Consider the following 21,811-nt stretch of genomic DNA (forward strand, 5'->3'; position numbering starts at 1 on the left):
ATTCCACGCCAGTGGACTACATGAGTGGCAAGGGTGGGGGATACATTTGTGTAATTTGTGTAAACAGTATTGAATGTTTGTATACCCTCCGAGAATGTCGGATTATTTTTTTTGCACAGTTCCTGTATTGTATATATTTATTAATTGAATAAAGTCTATTTTGAAATTTAAAAAAAAGATTGCATATGTTGTCAGAGGGAATAATTAAGGCCTTGGAGGACCAAAGATTATTCTATCACCTTCTCTGAAACAATGTTAGATTCATAGACACTGATCCTATTGGTAGCTAGTTGAGAACCTGTGTGAAAAATTGGACACCAACTGCAATTATCTGCATCACTCAAATGAGATAACTCAATACATAAAAATAGAGACATAGAAAATAGGTATAGGAATAGGCCATTCGGCCCTTCAAGCCAGCACCGCCATTCAATATGATCATGGCTGATCATCCAAAATCAGTACCCCGTTCCTGCTTTCTCCCCATATCCCTTGATTCCGTTCCAAATGTAAATAAACACTTATTGCCACTTCCATGCCAAAACCTTCCACTGAAGCTTTGAGTTGAGTCCTGTTAATTGTTTAAATAGCCAAACTGTGACTCAACTGTTGTGAAAAACACCTAAGAAAGTCAATTCTGCACCTATCCACCCCACAAGCAATTAATAGCCCAGACTCTTCCATGCAATCAGAATGTAAACATGCTATTTATTGTTTTGGAGTTCTTCCACAAAGTACTCGTCCTGTGCCTGGGGAGAGGGAGGAACACTGCAGAAAAACTCAATGTAATAATAAATCTTCCAAATACAGCTTCTTCTGAAAGGACAAACACATCATTAAATGGGGCAGAAATAAAGTTATTTTACTTTAGTTCTGTTAAATAATTTTGATTTAAGTCATCCTGATAGTAATTTTTGTAGTCTCTAATATACGTTGTGACTTTTAAGATATAATGTGGCTTCTAATTAAGGATGTAGCATTAATGAATCTCCTCTCACATGTACACTATTTGCACAGTTAGAATTATGGAGTGTTTAAAAGGATCACCGTTAAAATTTTGGCAGTTTGATTAATTGGCAAAAAATAATCTGCACGTCTTGCTCTTTCTAAGAGCTGGTCCATATATAATGGACTCAATTACCTCTCAGGTCTTCCTACCGAAGTTCTTGAAAGTGAACAACTGTCCAACCATGACAGATACTATAAATATTTTCAAATACTGGACCCTAAGTCTTTGGCTGTAATCGTGAAGCCCAAGGAAGGCAGACACTTGAACATACATTAACACATGGCCCCAGTGCTGACTTTGTTTGTTTCGTTGAGCCATAAAAACCTGTTTGTGATTCCTTCTGACCCGATAATACAGGTCTGCACGAAGCCGATGATATGGCTCCTCACTTATCGGACAGACAAGAGAGCCAACACTGGTCCACAAGACTAGATAACATGAATCCTCATGGATCAGACAACACACAACTAGTCAGTAGTGTTTTGACAAAGCCCAGCCTACTTGTAATCTCAGCATTAGCCAGATGATCATTCACCATTTCCTCAGCAATATCTTTCTGACTAAATCACCATTTTAGTTTTAGCAGTCGCACCAAAAATAATCAGCTTGTCCAGCAAATTGAGAAGCGCGTGAGCTGTATAGTTCTTAATTCTGAAATTTACATAATTAAGATGATGAACATTTCGGGTAAAGTTAACGCAAGGATAAATGTGTTTGAACTGAACGCACCATGGGAACATGCAAATGAGAGAGTGAAACCGCCAAAACTGACGGCAAAGAACAATTTACAAGGATGCAATCCGCATGTGTGTGTGTGTGTGTGCGTGCGTGTGTATGTGTGTGTTTCATATATTGGGGCTAAGTATGTATACCTGAGCATACATGTGTATATTGATAAAAATGTGAAAGCTTAGGTATGAATGAATGGGCCAGCACCACTAAGCAAACAATATATGGCACTCAATGCAGGGGCCAACTAAAATGAGAGGCACCTTCCCGGTACCAAACGACAAAGTGCTGGAGGAACTCAGTAAGTCAGGCAGCATCTATGGAGGGAAATGGACAGACAATGTTTCAGGTCAAGATCCTTCTTCAGTCTGAAGAAGAGTCTCAACCCGAAACAATGTCTATAATTTGCCTCCACAGATGTTGCCTGGCCTCAGTTCTTTCAGCACTTTGTTTTTTTGCTCGATTCCAGCATATGCAGTTCCTTGTGTCTCCTCCCACTTCCAGGTTCCTCGGCTATCAGTGGTCTCATGAGTTATACTACTACTTAGGCACTGAAGGGCACCTACATCATCAATGCAAGAGTAGCAGTATAACTGTGCCTTAAGGGTTATGTATCTCGCTCCCTGACTCATGAGTGCAAATGACGATAAAACCTGTCCAATCCCGCTCTCTCTGCAAGTTGATTTTGAAAATAGGTTGCTCTGTTTTCTTCTATGGTAAAACCAGTGGTAGAATTATCTGCAAAAATGCCATCCTCTTGCATCCGATGATTCTAGTACAATCCGCACCCTCGCAGATTGTTAGCAATAATCACATCGGTTACTGCATCAAAAACAAACTGGATGTTATTGGTGTCGGTTGCACAGGTGATGTGCGTGTAGATCTCTTTGCTCACGGACTTGTTCTTGTTCTCATATATGGTCTGAATATAAGAAAGAGCTTCAGCAAACATGCTAGGGCCTGAAACAGAGAGAGACAGACAGACAAACACAGGGAAAAAACAGCATCAGCAATATTGAAAATTGTTTTTCCCAGTTAACTGGTTGCTAAACACTTTAACTCCCCTCCAACTCCCACAGTGACCTTTCTGTCCTGGGCCTCCTCAATTGTCAGAGTGAGGCCCAGTGCAAATTGGAGGAACAGCACCTCATATTTAGCTTAGGCAGCTTACACCCCAGCGGTATGAACATTGACTTCTCTAACTTCAAGTAAACTTTGCTTTCCCTCTCTCTCCAACACCCCCCCCCCCCTTCCCAGTTCTCCAACCAGTCTTACTGTCTTTGACTACATTTTATCTCTGTTTGCTCTGTTCTCCCAACTAACAATGATCTATTCTACATTTTCCTTGATCTTCATTCCCTTTGTCCCGTTTTCACACCGTACACTTCCTTATCTATACAATTTCTTATCTATATACCTCCCACTCTCCTGACATCAGTCTGAAGAAGGGTCTCGATCAGAAAACACTGGAAACACTCAGCAAGTCAGGCAGCATACAGTAAGTATGTGGAAAGTGAAACAGTTAATATCAATCCTGATCAAGGGTCTTTGATCTGAATCATTAACCTTGTATCTCCTTCCACAGCGTGCTTGGCGTGCTGTGTCTTTTTCATATTTTCTGTTTTTATTTCAGATTTTCAGCTTTTTGAATGTCAATGTCTAAAAAACTGAAAACACATATTTCTCTATTTATTCCTGGATCTTCGAAAGCTGAGAATTATTTTTACCAAATCACTTGCAGGGACACGGGTGTCTGAAAATGAAAGCATCAACAGTATTGCTGCAGAGGAAGGCATTCACCTAATCTTTGACTGGGATTGTTAGAACAAAGGGCATAGCAGGAAGCCTGGGTGATAAGAGAAATTGAAGTGTTTCAGAAGGAACTGCAGATGCTGGAAAATCGAAGGTACACAAAAATGCTGGAGAAGCACAGTGGGTGCAGCAGCATCTATGGAGCGAAGGAAATAGGCAACGTTTCGAGGCATGGGACAGGTATAGGCAGCTGAGATCAAGTGTATCCCTGGAGGAGTTTCGGAAACTGTGGAGGATGCTTAAGAAGGAAATCAGGGCATAAAGGATGTAGGAGATAGCTCAGGCAGATAATATTAAAGAAAATTTTATGTATTTTATGGGAAAGAGAATAACTAGAGAGAGAATAGGACCCCAGAAACCAAAACGGTCATCTCCATGTGGAGCCACAGGAGATGGGCAAGGTCCTCAATGACTATTTCACCTCTGTTTTTACTGTGGCGAACGCCATGAAGTCTGGGGAGTCTGAAACAGTTAATGGAGATGTATTGAGAACAGTCTGTATTAGAGTAGAGGAGGTGCTCGACGTCCTAAGACATATGAAGGTGGATAATCTCCTGGGCCTGATCAGATATATCCGAGGACACTGTGGGAGGCGAGAGAAGAAATTGCAGGAGCCTTGGTTGAAATAGATGGATGAATCATCGATAGACTCCGGTGGGGTACATTGGTTATTTTGGACAAATCCACTTGGTTATACGCCAACAATATTTTGGTCCTATTCCTTAACACAACTGCTTTGAAGTAAATTTTTTGAACAGGGAGATCACGATGACTTGGCATATTTTGCACTATCAATCAAAGGATGTACACTGCCCTCCATAATGTTTGGGGTGGGCTGGGAGAACAAAGGGCTTTTAAAAAAAAATTATTTGGTAATTTATTTGAACTTATTTGGCTTAATGTACAATGCCCTCCATAATGTTTGGGACAAAGACCCTTCATTTATTTATTTGCCTATGTACTCCACAATTTGACATTTGTTATAGAAAAAATCCCATATGGTTAAAGTGCACCTTGTCAGATTTTAATTAAGGCCATTTTTATATATTTTGGTATCACCAGGCAGAAATTACAGCAGTATTTATACATAGTCCCCCCATTTCAGGGCACCATAATGTTTGCGACACAGCAATGTCATGTAAATGAAAGTAGTCATGTTTAGTATATTGTTGCATATTCTTTGCATGCAATGGCAGCTTGAAGACTGCGACTCATGGACATCACCAGTTGCTGGGTGTCTTATCTAGTGATGCTCTGCCAGGCCTGTATTGAAGCCATCTTTAGCTTATGCTTGTTTTGGGAGCTAGTCTCCTTCAGTTTTCTCTTCAGCATATAAGTCATGCTCAATTGGGTTCAGATCGGGTGATGGACTTGGCCACTCAAGACTTTACCATTTTTTAGCTTTGAAAAACTCCTTTGTTGCTTTAGCAGTATGTTTGGGATCATTGTCTTGCTGTAGAATGAACCGCCGGCCAATGAGTTTTTAGGCATTTGTTTGAACTTGAGCAGACAGGATGTGTCTATACACTTCAGAATTCATTATGCTTCTACCATCAGCAGTTGTATCATCAATGAAGATAAGTGAGCCAGTACCTTCAGCAGCCATACATGCCCAGGCCATAACACCCCCACCACCGTGTTTCACAGATGAGGTGGTATGCTTTGGATCTTGGGCAGTTCCTTCTCTCCTCCATACTTTGCTCTTGCCATCACTCTGATATAAGTTAGTGTCCGTCTCATCTGTCCACAAGACCTTTTTCCAGAACTGTGGTTGCTCTTTTAAGTACTTATTGGCAAACTGTAACCCGGCCATCCTATTTTTGCGGCTAACCAGTGGTTCTCATCTTGCAGTGTAACCTCTGTATTGCTGTTCATGAAGTCTTCTGCGGACAGCGGTCATTGACAAATCCACACCCGACTCCTGAAGAGTGTTTCTGACCTGTTGGACAGGTGTTTGGGAATTTTTTTTAATTATAGAGAGAATTCTTCTGTAATCAGCTGTGGAGGTCTTCCTTGGCCTGCCAGTCCCTTTGCGATTAGTAAGCTCACTAGTGCTCTCTTTCTTCTTAATGATGTTCCAAACAGTTGCTTCTGGTAAGCCTAAGGTTTGGCTGATGTCTCTAACAGTTTTATTCTTGTTTCTCAGTCTCATAATGGCTTATTTGACTTTCATTGGCACAACTTTGGTCCTCATGTTGATAAACAGCAATAAAAGCTTCCAAAGGTGATGGAAAGACTGGAGGAAAGACTAGGTGCTGTGAACTCTCTTATACCTACATTAAGGAGGCAATTAAACACATCTGAGCAATTACAAACGCCTGTGAAGCCATGTGTCCCAAACATTATGGTGCCCTGAAATGGGAGGACTATGTATAAACACAGCTGTAATTTCTACATGGTGAAACCAAAATGTATAAAAATACCCTTTAATAAAATCTGACAATGTGCACTTTAACCACATGTGATTTTCTCTATTACAAACCTCAAATTGTGGAGTACAGAGGCAAATAAATAAATGACGGTCTTTGCCCCAAACATTATGGAGGGCACTGTACATTAAGCCAACTAAGTTCAAATAAATTACCAAATGATTTAAAAAAACCTCTGTTCTCCCAGCCCATCCAATTTCATCCCTAGCGATCTGGCTGTGGTCATGTTACCTGCGTATTCGGGGAAGCAGATTGTTAGTGGTGATTTCTTAATTTTTGACTCGAATATGTCCTTCTTGTTAAGGAAAAGGATGATGGAAGTGTCTGTAAACCATTTGTTGTTACAGATACTGTCGAATAACTTCAGTGACTCTTGCATGCGATTCTGCAATAGAAAGAATCACCCGTGGTTATGCCAAATGCTTGCAATCAAACAGCGACATTTCTATCTTGGCAGCTGAGCAAAGGTATAATTTTACAATTACACATTAAATGCACGTTAATTATGGAAGGTCACTGGTATTTTGAAATTTTACACAATGCTATGCTGCAAGACTTTATTCCTTTTAAAGTCATGTAATTATAAATGATATAATTCATGCATCATGCATGTACTGGTAAACTAAAGCCAAAGACTTGCTGCCTTTCTCTATCTCTAGGTTCAAAATCCATGCAGAGACTTGTAACCAGAGCGCAGTGGCATACATTAATTGGATACATTAACCCAGGATATCGAGAGATCCTTGAATTAATCTAGACTTGAAAACAGTCAGTGATTAACCTCTTCTTGACCTCTGAAACTTTGTTGTGGTAATGACTTGAAAGTGGTGAAGAATAGGCCAGAGAGAAGGAACAAAGATTTTTATGAGGTGACTGAATAGCACCGTATCAGCTCACAGAGATATTTGTCTCTCGCCAAAATGTGATCCCATAAGAACATGCCATTTTACAGAACGAGCAGTGAGGCAGAGTAAATGGCCAATTCGGTGAAGGTCTGCAAGCCTTCGAAGGGGACAGAGTGATGGAAAGTGTACCCAACAAAATCCAGGCCAGAGGTCACACTGCTGCTTTCAATTCTTGGTCAAGAGAAGCTTCATACCTGCCAATTTGGGGTGTTCTCTCAAAATCTCATTATTAGCATTTTGTCTGCAATATTCAGCCGGTGGTGGGCGGTGTCAAGAGGCTGTAGCACGAGGCTGTAGCTGCAGGGTCACCTCCTTCCCCTGGGTCGTGATACCAGAGAGCGGACAAAAGGAGGACGAAGCACACCCAGAGTCATGGGATGGTCACACAGCTCGCGACACCGCACTGATACGCCACAGTGCAATCCAAAATAACCTGCACAGTGTGCCCGAGAGCTGTCACTTTACATCATGGATTGTGTGGAATTTAGGCAGAAACCATTGAATGTTCAAACAAGGACCATACTTTGATTACATTTTACTTCTGGAGGTTTCTCATATAAAATATATAATTTAAGTAATGCAACTTACACCATAAAATTAACGTGTTTCAAAATAATACCATTCTACTTCACCGCGTTGTACTTGCTAGGTGCAAAAGTCCACTTTGCATCTATTTGCTATTTTACATACCAACATTGCCTTTAAGGGTGATGAAGCTGGAAATCCTTGCTATAACCCCCACTGATCTCACACTTGCATTTGGACAGAAGAATCACATGGAATGCAATAGTCAGAGGAGATAGGATTTGAACAGCATGTTAACAGAGACCATTTGAATATTTCAAGCAGACCCATGCAGGAAGGACTGAATGCAATCAGTAAGTGTGCATAAAGATAACTTTGTCAGAATTCCTCTTATTACCTGCCGTGCTGAATACTTTTCTGGTAGGAATTATACTTAAACAAAATGCCATGATCACACCCTCCTGATGAAGGAGTACTACTTTGTCATGTTTCTTTAAATTTACCTGTAAGCATGAGCATGCTCGGTATTCCTGTTATGAACCGGAATGGACACGAGATACACTAACTACATGGCTGTTTTGCAGCGAATAAACAATGTCACAGACACCTAGTTTGCTACCTTATAGTTTCAATGGATAAAAAGTTTCAGGGAGCATTCTTAATAAACACAACATCTCTGAATATAGACTGGCTGCAACTCAATGCTTTTATGAAGATATTACATACCTGAAATCTCTTTTCAGATGCAGTTGGATCTTTCTATAATTTTATTTCAGATTTTGACCAAGTCTGAAATAAAAGATTTCCTTTATTTTGTTTTAAATAAAGAAACTTGTCCTTATCCCTCCTCCTTACTGGAACATGCAGGACATGAACTTTGATCAACTGGCCTTTAAATGACTCCCACTTGTCAGATGTGGACTTACCCATTAACAACTGCTACCAATGTACCCTTCCGAGCACCTGCCTAATAACATTATAATTTGCCTTACCTTCCCACAAGATCCACACATCCTATTCAAAACAATCTTAGAACTTAAGGAGTTGCAATCACCATCCCCCAAATACTCTTCCATTGAAACACCAATCATCAGGCCAGGCTACTTTCTCAATACAAGGTCCAGTATATTTCCTTCTTAGCTTGGACTATCCATATACTGTTTCAGAAAACCCTCTCGGATACACCTAACAAATTCTGCCCTCCCTATGCCGTTGGCACTGAGTAAGTCTCAGTCAATATTGTGGAAGTTAAAGGCACCCACTAAGACAACCCCTTTGCTTTGGCATCTTTTGATAATCCGCCTACATATCTGTTCCTCTATATCCGGTTGGTTATTGGGAGGGGGGGGGGGGGGGCTTATAGTACAATCCCATTCGAGTGCTTGCACCTTTCTTATTTTTGAACTCTACCCATATCGCTTCAGCGACAAGCCATCCAGTATATCCTCTCTGAGTGCTGCCGTGACATTCTCTCTGCTTAGCAGAGCGGCTGCTCCACCTCTTCACCCTCCCTCTCTATCACATCTGAAACATCAACATCCCGGAACATTGAGCTGCCAGTCGTGTCCCTCTCGCAACCATCTTTTTGCAATCCCTCCAACATCACAGTCCCAAGCACCAATCTAGACTTTAAATCACTCTACTTACCACACAGTGCCCCTTACATTGAAATAAATACACCTCAGCCTATCAGCCACACCATATTCCTTCACTTCCTCCTGTCTGTCCTTCCTTTGAGACTTAATTGTCGTAACCTCTACCATCCCATCACCCCTTTCAGTTGCTGACCTACTCCTCTTGTTCCCAATCTCACGCTTCTCTAGTTTAAAATTCCCGAGTAGCACTAGTGAACGTTCTGTCAAGGTTATGGGTCCCCCTCCAGTTCAGGTGCAACCATTTCTCTTGCACAGGTCACCTCTGTCCCAGAAGAGATTCTAAGGATCTAAAAGTCTGAAGATCAAATTAACTACCGGTACTTTATTCGAAAGTTTCCTCCACTCATCCACTAACCTGAAGGATAGAAGTACACATTCAATGCATATATTGCCAAAACGTTACAACTAAACCCTAATTGGTTGTTGGTAATCTGCTTGAACTGAAATAACATTGATTTTGATTCAGCAGAGATGTACACTGTATTTTTCTAATGAAAATCATAGTGATAGATCATATTCCTAGAACACAATGTTCACAACTGGGCCCCATTCCTTCTTTTCTCTCTGGGTTGTGTAAATTTAATATTAAAAAAAGATATGATTTTTAATTAAAATTAATGAAGGAATATTGTTACCAGTGATTATGACTGTGGTAGGGCTGGCTAACTTTCATTATTATACAAACTCTTTTGCAAAGTTTTATGATTGCTGGCATTACATTACAACACCTAATGATTCCTTCACCTCTTTAATGCCAATTAGACTTACATTATGATTGAAATCGTGGCTTGGTACGGCAACCTGAGCGTCCAGGAGTGGAAAAGGCTGCAAAAAGTTGTAAGCACTGCCCAGTCCATCATCGGCTCTGACCTCCCTACCATCGAGGGGATCTATCGCAGTCGCTGCCTCAAAAAGGCTGGCAGCATCATCAAGGACCCACACCATCTTGGCCACACACTCATCTCTCCGCTGCCATCGGGTAGAATGTACAGGAGCCTGAAATCTGCAACATCCAGCAACAGCTTCTTCCCCACAGCCATCAGACTATTAAACACAACTTCAAACAAACTCTGAACTATAACAGCCTACTGCACTTTATCTGTTTATTTATGTGTGTATATATCTATTCTATGGTATATGGACACACTGGTCTGATCTGTATTTATGCCTACAATATTCTGTTGTGCTGCTGCAAACAAGAATTTCATTGTCCTACCTGGGACACATGACAATAAACTCTCTTGACTCTTGACTTGACTTGAAAATGTTGTCCTATGTGGTGGTTAGATTCAACTTGTATGGGGAGCGCACAGCATCTAGTAAAAAAGGCATAGCTGACAGACACAATGAATGAGTGAAAATCACTGGATCTCTGTGCTTTGATCATAATTTCAAGATAGGGAGCAGAATGGTAACATGAAATTGTGTCCTGTCTTCTGTAGGGAAACTCTACAATGCATCAACGCATTATACAGTCCAGTTTGTGTGTGGGAATCATGTTGGGCAATCTGGCAGCAACCATTGCCAGCTTTCGATTATTTCTGGAAGAAGGACTATTATAAACCACATCCCATTCTTCTCTCCAGAGATGCTGCCTGTCCCGCTGAATTACTTCAGCTTTTTATGTCTATTTCCAATTAAACTTCTACTTTCACCCAGGAAGCAAAACTGTCAGTTTACAACTCCTAGAATCTTAATAATTAGTTCATACGACAGAAGTGTTTTAAAGGCAGAGAAATGAAGGGGAATTTAGATGGTTATCATTTTTTCATGATTGTCTTATCTACTGTTTCTTCTCAGCTGCTTTCAAAATCCTGCAAGTGTATTTACAAAAATACAATTATTTTTCAGGCAATAATTTCTTGTTAAATTAGTGAAGGCTTGATTGGATAGGTTTGAGGATCTTGGAACAGAATTATAATGGGTACAAGAGCCACTAAACAGATGCCTGTACAACTCAACAACACTGACTACATGAAGCTCTATTTTAAAACGTATTATAAAATCCATTATTTTCTTTCTTTTTTTTTTTGCCATTTTCATCATTACATTAAAAATGTGAAAAACTTTCAAGAGAAAATACTGATCAGCAGTGCATCACGAAACAAAAGATTTTCCTTAACATCAATAGGGAAGAGCAACATATTTAACCAGAAATAAAGTCGTCAAACCTGAGGCAGCACAATCCTGAGAGATGGATAATATTAAAAACACAAGATAAACAGCATTACGTGTACTTGGTATCTCACGGACAACAGCAGAGGCAGCAATCCACATCTCACAGGACTTTCACCATTTTAAAAGTTTAATGTATTAAATGCAAATTATACTGTTAAAATTCAATAAATAAAGAGGAATCACTATTCCATCCTCCCCTCTATTAAGTTTCTCAAAAAGAGTCATCAGACCCTCTACACAAAGAGACAATATTAATTTTAGTTTCACTCCTACGATTTTAATCACATTACTACTTGAGAACATTGATGTACAGATCACACACACTCACACACACACACACACACATACGCATCAGCAAACCCATGATTATACCTGGGTACTAATCCAGGTGCCTGATAGGATGCACATTGACATCCCATGATCTGCCAGGCCACACATTGGGCACCAGTTTGGCATTGCTTCCTCAGCCCTACTCACCGTGGTCTCATCCTCATGGAGCACTTGGTCGTAGCCACTCAGTGCCACGCAGAAAATAATCGCGGTCACATCTTCAAAGCAATGGATCCACTTCTTTCTCTCTGATCTTTGACCTCCCACATCAAACAGCCTGCGAAAAAGTAATCACTTTCTTTAATGGGATGCAGTGGCTGACTTCACTTTTAAGCATTTTGCAAACAGTTGTAGCCCAGCCTTGGGAAAGAGCTGAACAAACCGAGGATAGACACAAAGTGCTGGAGTAACTCAGCGGGTCAGGCAGATTTCTGGAGAAAAAGAATGGGTGACGTTTCAGGTCGGGACCTTTCTTTAGACCATTCTTCAGAACATGTGTAGGGTGTGGGGAGAATCCAAAAACTAAGGGTCATTAATATGTAACCATCATTACCCAGAATGTGGTTTGAATTTGGGTGGATACAGAATAGTTGAGATACATTTAAGTGGAGATTAGATGATAAGTCAGTGCTGAATGGATTGACAGAAAAGGGAGAGGCTTGTGAGAAACATTAACACCCATGTGGATCAGATGGGTGGCGTGTCCTTCCACTGTGCTGTTGATTCCAGCTGTATCTCTTTTAGACAAACCAATGTCTCTTCACAAACTACAGGTTTTAAAGAGGTTTATTAATGGTTTAGAGTTCTTTACTGATTAAAGAAAACTCAGATGGAGCCTGGCGCTCTTGTCATTCATTGGGTGCAGAGGGTGTGAGTTGCACTGGGGCAGTGGTAATGGAATAGTACTTACAAATATTTCACTCCAATGGCTAAATATATGGAATGGAATGAACATTAGTATGCTGTTTACTCAATATACAGTCACTCATATAATGGCTCAGGGTGACAACCATGAGTGCCAGGTACACTGCCAATAACACAGTGTTAAATACTGCTTACAGATTTGGGTACAAGCTTGTGGGTCCTAATCAGATGACCAGATATGAGCATGAACTGCACACTAATCTCTAGTTAAATGGTAGTTGTTGGTCACAGGATTAGGATTACAGTGGGTACAAAATTAAGGACACAAAAGTTTTTTTATGTTAAGAGGGAGTATTAGCGTAGGTCCAGATTTGAGGGAACTAGCACGGGCAGAGAATATTACATTCTGGTCTGGGCACATAATGTACAGTAACTCCTTGTTAATAATGGTGTACAACTGTATTTCAAACTGAGTATGGAAGTGCAGAATTTGTATACACCAGTTAAATTTATCTCCCTCGATTTACAATTATCTTTCCTAATGGGAAAAAATGTCGTTTGAAAATGTAAATATGATGTTTTATATTAAATCATTGGTAGCGTTTTAAAAAGTTAACAATCAAAACTTTGTAGATACAAAATGCTGGAGTACCTCAGTGGGACAGGCAGCATCTCTGGAGAGAACATTCCGAAACGTCGCCTATTCTTTCTCTCCAGAGATGCTGCCTGTCCCGCTGAGTTACTGCAGCATTTTGTGTCTACCTTCGATTTGAATCAGCATCTGCAGTTCTTTACTAATCAAAACTCTGTGGTCTGACTTTGCCCGTAGAGGCTAATTACCGAAAATCTCCAGCTAACAACTCCCATGAGGTGTATCATTTCCAGTGAACAGGCATCTAAACTGTCTCTCAGAAAACTACGTAATCGCATCTTTAAAATAAATCACTTAATGAAATGAAAAATCTTTTGAGATGCGAATCAGACCCTGGGGAATGGAAAAGTCTGACACACCAGCCCTTTTGTGAGGCCCTCCATCTCCAGAGAACATCTGAATGGTCTGACACTTCCATTATCTTGTGTGTACACCTGATCAGCTCCTATGTGAAACAGTTCTACAAGATGCTGGTTCTCCCACTGTTCTGCAATATAGAGCCCAGGTAAATACAACGATAAGGTACTGGCGTGAGCTGAAATCCCTCCATTTCATGTAATAATCCAGTTTAAAAGGTGAAGGGGTGTCAGATATTTAAGGAGTTATTTCATACTTCTCAATGAAATAAATGAAGGCTCTATGAGAAGGATAATCAAGTTAAGAATGTTGCAGGTGATATAAAATCGAAATAAAAGGCACACAAATTGCAAACATGAGTGGAAAACCAAAAGATTTGGAAGAATTAGAAAATAGCCAAAAAGCCAGATGATGAAACCAATATAAAGAAGATAGAAACTGATTAGTGAGTAAGTGAGAAAGAAATATGACAATGGACAGTAGGAATTTCCACAAGTAGATAAAAAGTAAGAGAGTTCTAAAAGTGAACTTTGGTCTCTCAGAGGTTGGAATTGGGGAATTAATAATGAGAAATAAAAAAGATGATAGAGATTTTGAACAAATATTTTGTATCTGTCTTTATGGATAGAAGACAATAAAAGAATCCCAATAATAGGAGTTGATTTTGAAACAGAAAAGGAGGGTAATCATACTCATTGGAGACACAATCAGTGGGCAAAATGATAGAGTGAAGACTTGCATCTCAGGCTGACAAAAAAAGGGGCTGTGGACATAGCGGCTTCATCGGGTCTGATCTTCCAAAATACTCCAGATTCCAGAAAGGCTCAGAAAGTCAAAAATGTGGCATCCTTATTGAAGAAAGGTCAGAGTCAGAAAGCTGGAAATGATAGGCCAGATAGTCTAACATCTAGCATTGCGAGAATGCTGGAATCTATTATAATGGAAGTATATGCAGTATATTTTGAAAATCATAACATGATCAAGCAAAGTCAACTTGGTTTTAAGAAATGGGAAATCAGGTCTATCAGATTTATTAGCATTCTTGGAGAATGTAGTGGGCATGCTGAGTTAAACCACCAGCAGATGTAATATTCTTGAATCCCATAAGGCATTAATTAAGGTGTTGTATAAAGGTAATCATGTAAGGTTAGAGCTCAAGGCAATATATTAGCACAGAAAGTGGCTCGGCCATGAACGGAAATCAGAAAGTCAGGAAGAATGGGTCATTTTCAGATTTGTAGACCGCAACTGGTGGGGTGCCAGGTTAGTGCTGGGGCATTCATTATTTACGATCTCTATTAATGACGGAGATGAAGGCACTCAGTGTATAGTAGTCAAATGTGCTGACAATACAAAGGGAGGTAAGAGAGGAGAGTAAGTTAGGAATGTAATGCTGAGGCGCTGGTCAGGCCGCATTTAGAATATTGTGAACAATTTTGGGCACCATATATGAGGAAGGATATGCTGGCTCTGGAGAGGGTCCAGAGAAGGTTTACAAGAATGATCCCAGGAATGAGTAGGTTAACATACGATGAGCATTTGTCGGCACTGGGCCTGTACTCGCTGGAGTTTAGAAGAATGAGGGGGGACCTCATTGAAACGAACAGAATAATGAGTCTCCAGCATTTTTGTGGCTCCATAGATGCTGCTGCACCCGCTGAGTTTCTCCAGCATTTTTGTGTACCTTCGATTTTCCAGCATCTGCAGTTCCTTCTTAAACAGAATAATAAAAGGCTTGGATAGAGTGGATGTGGAGAGGATGTTTCCACTGGTGGGAGAGTCTAGGACTACAGGTCATAGCTTCAGAATTAAAGGACGTTCTTTAAGAAGGAGATGAGCAATAATTTATTTAGTCAGAGGATGGTGAATCTGTGGAATTCTTTGCCACCTGTTAGGTCAGCAGTAAGTACTATATAGTATGTTGTCACCAAGGTAACAGCAAAATGAACAAGCCGCTCCTATTACAGATGTGTTTTGTATTCATTATAATCTTCATGTTAAGTATATTCACAGTCTATGATTTCCGCATATCTAATCAATTCTAGTGGTTATAGTGCCATTGATGTGATAGGAAGAAACCACTACGTGACTCCACACTAGACTAGAGTAGTAACTAGTAACTAGGCTCACCTGAAGTGGAGATTTTTGAATGTAAAGTGGGTTTCTACGATGCCAGTGGTCTTCACTCTGGTCCGGAGGATGTCCTGCTCTGTTGGTTGGTAATCGCTCCCACCGATCCGATCTAAGCATTCTAGGTAGCTGGAAGAGAAGAGGCAACATTACAAGGAGCCCTCAACTGCACTGTAAGTGAAAGAGTTCAAGGACGCATACAAAGTGATGAAATATCTCCAGAGAAGTGCCTGTAATTGGAATTCTATTATGAATAATATGCTTTTTCACAGAGAGTTGCTCCTAACAATGTAATTAACATAAACATTGATTTAAAATATTCAACTGGCGAACAGAAATAGTGAAATGCAGAGTGTTTAGCGAGTTCTTTCCAACCATTGTAAAGATGAGTTTCCCATTTTGTTGTGAGGACCACATGCACTCTGTGTTGATTGAACGGTATCAAAATACCAGACTCGTTAACACAATTTACAACGATTTAGACAGGCAGGGAATGGAGGGATAGAGACCATGTGCAGCCTTGTTGGATGAGTTAGATTGGCAACGTGATCAGTGCAGACATGATGGGCTGAAGGGCTTGTTTCTGTGCTATACTGATAGCCATTTGGGCGATCGTTTCACTGAACCAAGCATAGACTGGGCGATTGCTTTGCTGAACACCTTCGATCCGTCTGTCTTAGCTTATGTGATTTCCCGGTTGCCAAACACTTTAACTCCCCTTCCCATTCCCATTCTGACCTTTCTGTCCTGGGGCTCCTCTATTGTCCGAGTGAGGCAAATTGGGGGAACTACACCTCATAATTTGCTTGGGCAGCTTACTACCCTGCAGTAGGAATATTGATTTATCTAACTTCAAGTAACCCTTGCACCCTCTCTCGCTACATCCCTCCCCTACCCTAGTCGTCGTACTAGTTTCACTGCCATCATGTTGAGTTTCATTGTCTATATAACTCGTTATCACCTAGCCCACAGCTAACAATGGACCATTGTGGGCTCCACCTTTACTTGATCATCATTACATTTTTGCATATCTTTCATTCATTTGTTCTATATCTCTCTACATCACCGTCTATATCTCTTTTTCCCCTTTCTCCAGACTGTTAGTCTGAAGAAGGGTCTTCACCCAAAATGTCACCTATTCCTTTTCTCCCGAGATGCTGCCCGACCTGCTGATTTACTCGAGCTTTTTGTGTCTATATTCAGCCTTTTTGGTCAGATGAGTTGACCACACTATCACTTTAAGAAAAGCTTTCACTTCTGGGCCTTCAATGCTTATGGGGAAACTGCAGGCTATGCATGCATATATGTTTTTTTGATTTTCTGCAACGCAGGCGGATGCAGGGGAGATGAACTCTCTCGCTGCAAGTGGAAATGTTCATCTGCATGGTCACCACAGGGGTGGAGGTTGCTTTCTATATTTAAGGCCAATTAACTCCCCATTGATCTCAGTGTGCCATCTGTGAATAACAATAATTAACTTCTCAGATTGGATGGGGGTACTATTTAACCACACACAATGAACTCAATGAGGATATTTTCCTGGCTAGATCTTTCCACCTTTCTATAGAGGAAGCATCTACCTATTTTCGCACGTCAAAAAGAATTGCTCTTATTGTCACTGAAAGTCTGACGAGGCCAGGATGAGACATTTTTAAATGACAATAGGTATTGTGCTGCGAAGATTTCAATTATGTGTTCATTATGCTGTGCATAGATTCTATGTAATCTATTTTACATACCCTGCACTAGCAGTAGATGTGATTTATGGTGTAGAAACACAATAGTGAAGGAAGTAACATGTATATTTCACACTAACTTTGATAGATTTATTGATGCAATGTCATTAAATGTTTGGCCATTCCCAGACAATTCCACGAAGCGGTGCAACCATTAGGTACACTGAGACAAATACCAGTAAGATGCACATCCTTTCCAACTAATGCTATTCAAACATACAAGAATACTCAATCTATCATGACAAAATGAATCACAGTCATCCAATAGTTCACTCACATCTGATCAAATCAGACTTTTTGGTGGAACACACTTATTCCTTGCTGGTAGCTTGGTAAAGAAAGATGACAAGATGTACTTTGAGGCCAACATGTCTATTATATAACCATATAACAATTACAGCACGGAATGTCCATGTCTGTACATTCTACCACACTGGAGGAGGTCAGGTCCTGGAACATCTGATTCCCAATCTCAGTGTGGAACCCAATGGCCTGAACTGAGGAGAATGATTACCTCATACCTGCCTCCTCAGTTTTATACCAGTCACATGACTGAAAAGGCATGTGCATATTCTATCGTTCTATCATATCGTTGGCTTGCTTCTCTTTTTATATTTTACTCAATGGAAATGATTTTAATGAATTTATATCATTGCGTTCACAAGTACATTTGTTTTTAATTTTTCTTTTAGGTATTTTAATCCTTTGGGACCGTTTTTAAATATTTTTGATCATTAGGGATATTAAATAGCAGTTAAATGGCCAGTGGTAGCAAAGGTTGTCAAAATGCCATTAGGGTAATCTGGAGGTGGCGTCCCAGGTTCTGGGAACTAAGGCTCAGTTGTCACTTGTTTCTTAAGGTCTGGAGATGATTGAATCGGTTAGGCTGTAAAAGGTAACCATGGTCCTGGGGGTAGCGTGGCACATGGGGGATGAGAGGTGGATCAAAGACCATCCACTCCCATCAATTTTGTCTGATGACCAATGATCAATTCACATCTACACCTATCATATTAATTTGCTAATTTCTTCACCATCTCCACTAATCATAACGATTTACTCCCAGCTCAATAATCATTCAATAATTCCCTCGTATCCAGCCTAATCACACTCTTGGATGCCTTGGTTGCAGCAGGAAGTCCTTAATTTACCGAGGACCAGATCTCTTACATTCAAGTCTATTAAAATGCGGTCATAATAAGTAGTGCAGGTTTGATGTCCCAGATTATGCGATCAGGAATGGATCCATACTACAATTCGTCTACCGCCACACAGATATGACAACTAAATACTCTTGACTCTTGATTTTTGACCCCTTAAAAGATGTTTCCATGTTGAATCTAATCACACTCATTTAAAGATTCCCTTGCATCATATGCAATTGCATGTGGTCGTTAACTCGCCATTTGCTAATTGAAGACATTGTTGGATCTCTGACGTGCATTCTGTACAAGTGATTGATTGTATGTGGTTGCAATATCAGGTTTGATTGTGCTTGGTGAGATGACCTTAGGACGTGATTGAAGGTTGGGTTCTTGACCTCTGGTTGTGATTTTGTGTCGCGGTGTGACAAAGTGTAAAAGGTATGTGGGTACGTGGCTTCTCATGGCAGTGTGATTCTGTGGGTCAGTGTGCAACACAGGCTGAGTGCTCAGGAAGTTCTGATTATGCATGTAGGTCAGATTTTGGTTTGACCTTACAGGAGCTATGATCTCAGGGTGAAAACATGTGTTGGTCTGCGTGAGTAAAGTGCTATTCCAGAGTGGTGTTGTGTGGTGTTGTGTGGTGTTGTGTGGTGTTGTGAATGGGGTTTAACCGTTGTACAGGGGGTAATAATCCAATGTGTGACGGTTTGATTTCAAGGCGTTATTGTACTGGGTCGGGGGACCCCTCCAGGTAGTGTGCCTCGGGATATTTCTGACCATGCCTAACAATTAATATTTTATTTTGTCATCTATCACCTTTCTTGGGGAACATTTTTCTCTGACATTTAAATCTCCTATTATCAAGGATGTCGTGTATTTCCCCTGGAATGCCAGTGGATCTGGTTTCACAGTGAAAGCATTGTGAAATACGAACCTATTCCCTTCAGAACTTCTCTGCAAAATGCAGTGACACATCTCCGATGTAAAATCTCACATTCCAGCCTTTCCAACAACCATCAGTCCATTGAACAGTACAAAAAACAACTAAACTTTGAACTACAAACTGTTTTGGTTGCATAGAGATTTTGAGCTATTGTAGTTTTTTGCACTAGTAGTTTTTAAAAAAATTATTGAACTATTTTTTGTGTTTGTTGTTATCGACAGACTTGTTATATTGCTGCAAGTAAGAATTTCACTGTTACGTTTCTGTACATTTGACATTTAAACTATCTTGAATGTTGATGTAATTTAAACTCTGCACCTCTGTATGGAAATCTATAGTTCTGGAAGAGAGCTGGAAAATGGGTAGCCAGGACAGCACTGAAACATAGGCAAGACATGAGGAAATGGTGGAGATAGCGATGGGGGTGTAAGTACATATCCTTAGTGAAGGAACACATTTGAAACCAAAATCTCACTTTGGGGTTAACTATGAACACAGGGTCATGAGCATGGCTCAGCTCCGACAGTTGTAGGGAGTGAGAGGAACAGTGACTAGGGACCAGAGTCTTTTGTGAGTCACTAAGGTAACAGCTTCATCTTCCCATCAGTTGGTTGGAACAAATATTTCCCTCTTGAACCTACAGACAATTCAGAGATGGCTCAACAGTCAACAGAGATGGTGGTAAGACATGGAGAAAACTTAGAAATTAGGAGATAGGAGAGAAAGAGAGACCAATATGCTGAGTGAAAATTAGGGGAGAAAGGTCAGAGACCAAATAAGACTGTCAGAGGAGAGAGAGTTTGACAAAAGGAGAAGAAAAGACCACAAGCAATAAATATGCAGAAACACTAAAGGGAGTCAACGATATCTTTAATAACTGCTTGTCAGATAGGTTTGGTTCTAGACTGCAGCATTGTGAGACTGGGGAAAAGAAAGCAGCTATATATGCATCAAACCCTGCATGATGTGCCGTTTACCAGTGGCCATGCTGGGAAGTTCATTGTGATACCAAGGTCGTGACAGGTTCTGCCTCAGACTGTGGCCTGGGAGAGTGATGAAGTCAGAGGTTGCAACCAGTGTAGGTTTTCATAATTGGGAACAGATACGTCTGGTGGTGCAGAGGTTAAATTATGGGACTAATAACTGAGAGGCCAGGACAAGGGTTTAAACCCCAGTGTGACAGCTGTGGAATTTACATTCAATTAATCATCTGGAATCTAATATAAAACTACTCATCATTAACGATGACCAAAAACTGCCAAATTGCTGTAAAACCTATTCTGGTTCACTAAGACCCTTCAGGCAGGTTGTCCGTCCTCTCACCCACTCAGGACTGCCGAAACAAGTAACTGCAGACGCTGGTTAATACATTAAAGGACATAAAGTGCTCGAACAACTCAGCAGGACAGGTAGCATCTCTGAGGAACATGGATAGGTGATGTTTTGGATTGAGACTGAAGAATGGTCTCAACCTGAAACTTCACCACTCTGTGATCTCCAGAATTCATACCTGACCTTGTGAGTTGCGACGGTCGCACTTTGTGTCCACTCAGGACTGTATCTGGGTCCAGACTCACCAATGAGCTCAACTTGTAAATGCCCTCGGATTGACTGCAAGCCTCTCAGTTCAAGGGCAATGGGGGATGGGGAATAAAAGCTGGCCTTGCTCGTGGTGCCCAGTAAATAAATAAGGAAATATAATTGACAAGTAAGTCGGTTCTTCTAAATAAATACAACACCTTTTTTTCAATACCGGTACCAAAGGAGATGAGGTGATGGCTTCGTACACCAAGCTTTGTGAAGAGTATGAGAGTAATTTCAAGATTGAGGCTGCAATCACTTTAACCATCCTCCCACTTCCCATCCAGACTTGTGTCTGGGATCTCCCAAATGGTGGAATTCTTTGAACTTCTCAGTTCATCCCAGCAGTCAGGTTTCAGGTCGACTTCTCCAGAAAGTGATTCCACTGTTATGGGCCTGTCCTTAGGCGATTTTTCAGGCGACTGCCGGCGACTGTCAAGTTTCTGAAAAAAGCGGCAACTGGAACGGCAATTGTCAGAGTGGAACACACACACACACATCGCTTCCTTCACCAGCCCATTATCAGGTGGGGGACAGGGCCAGCGGGGGGAGCGCTGTCTGAGTGAAATTCATACGGTGCAAAGCCAAGGTGATATAGACACACACCAAGATGAACAGGAAGGTTGGCGCTGTAATTAAGACGGTGAAAGCACAGTGTACGGTAAGTCCTTTAAAAGAGGGGTGGATTGGGGTGAGAACGGGGGAGAAGGAGAGAGAAGGAGTGGAGACAACTTAAGAAGTCAGAAATACTTTTAAGAAGCCAGAGATACACAGCTGTGAAGCATGGTGGACATTTAACATTACCGGTCGGTTATCCTTGGTTCTGAAAAC

General features: G+C 40.8%; 1 protein-coding gene across 3 annotated transcripts in view; it reads right to left on the reverse strand.

Annotated features, from left to right (window-relative positions):
* The window catches only part of gnao1 (G protein subunit alpha o1), a 198,480-nt gene that overhangs the window by 17,922 nt on the left and 158,747 nt on the right, over nucleotides 1-21,811 (reverse strand). For 2 of the 3 annotated variants that reach the window (XM_033036144.1, XM_033036142.1), the window contains exons 5-6: nucleotides 15,576-15,704; nucleotides 11,720-11,849 (exon numbers count right to left, since the gene is read on the reverse strand). In XM_033036144.1, the coding sequence (XP_032892035.1) occupies nucleotides 11,720-11,849; nucleotides 15,576-15,704 (259 nt within the window). Of the gene's footprint in view, nucleotides 1-2,144; nucleotides 2,699-6,210; nucleotides 6,365-11,719; nucleotides 11,850-15,575; nucleotides 15,705-21,811 lie in introns of those variants that run through there. The other variant, XM_033036143.1, reaches the window with a different exon arrangement.

The sequence above is a fragment of the Amblyraja radiata genome, chromosome 17, assembly GCF_010909765.2.
Source record: "Amblyraja radiata isolate CabotCenter1 chromosome 17, sAmbRad1.1.pri, whole genome shotgun sequence".
Taxonomy (NCBI): Eukaryota; Metazoa; Chordata; class Chondrichthyes; order Rajiformes; family Rajidae; genus Amblyraja; species Amblyraja radiata.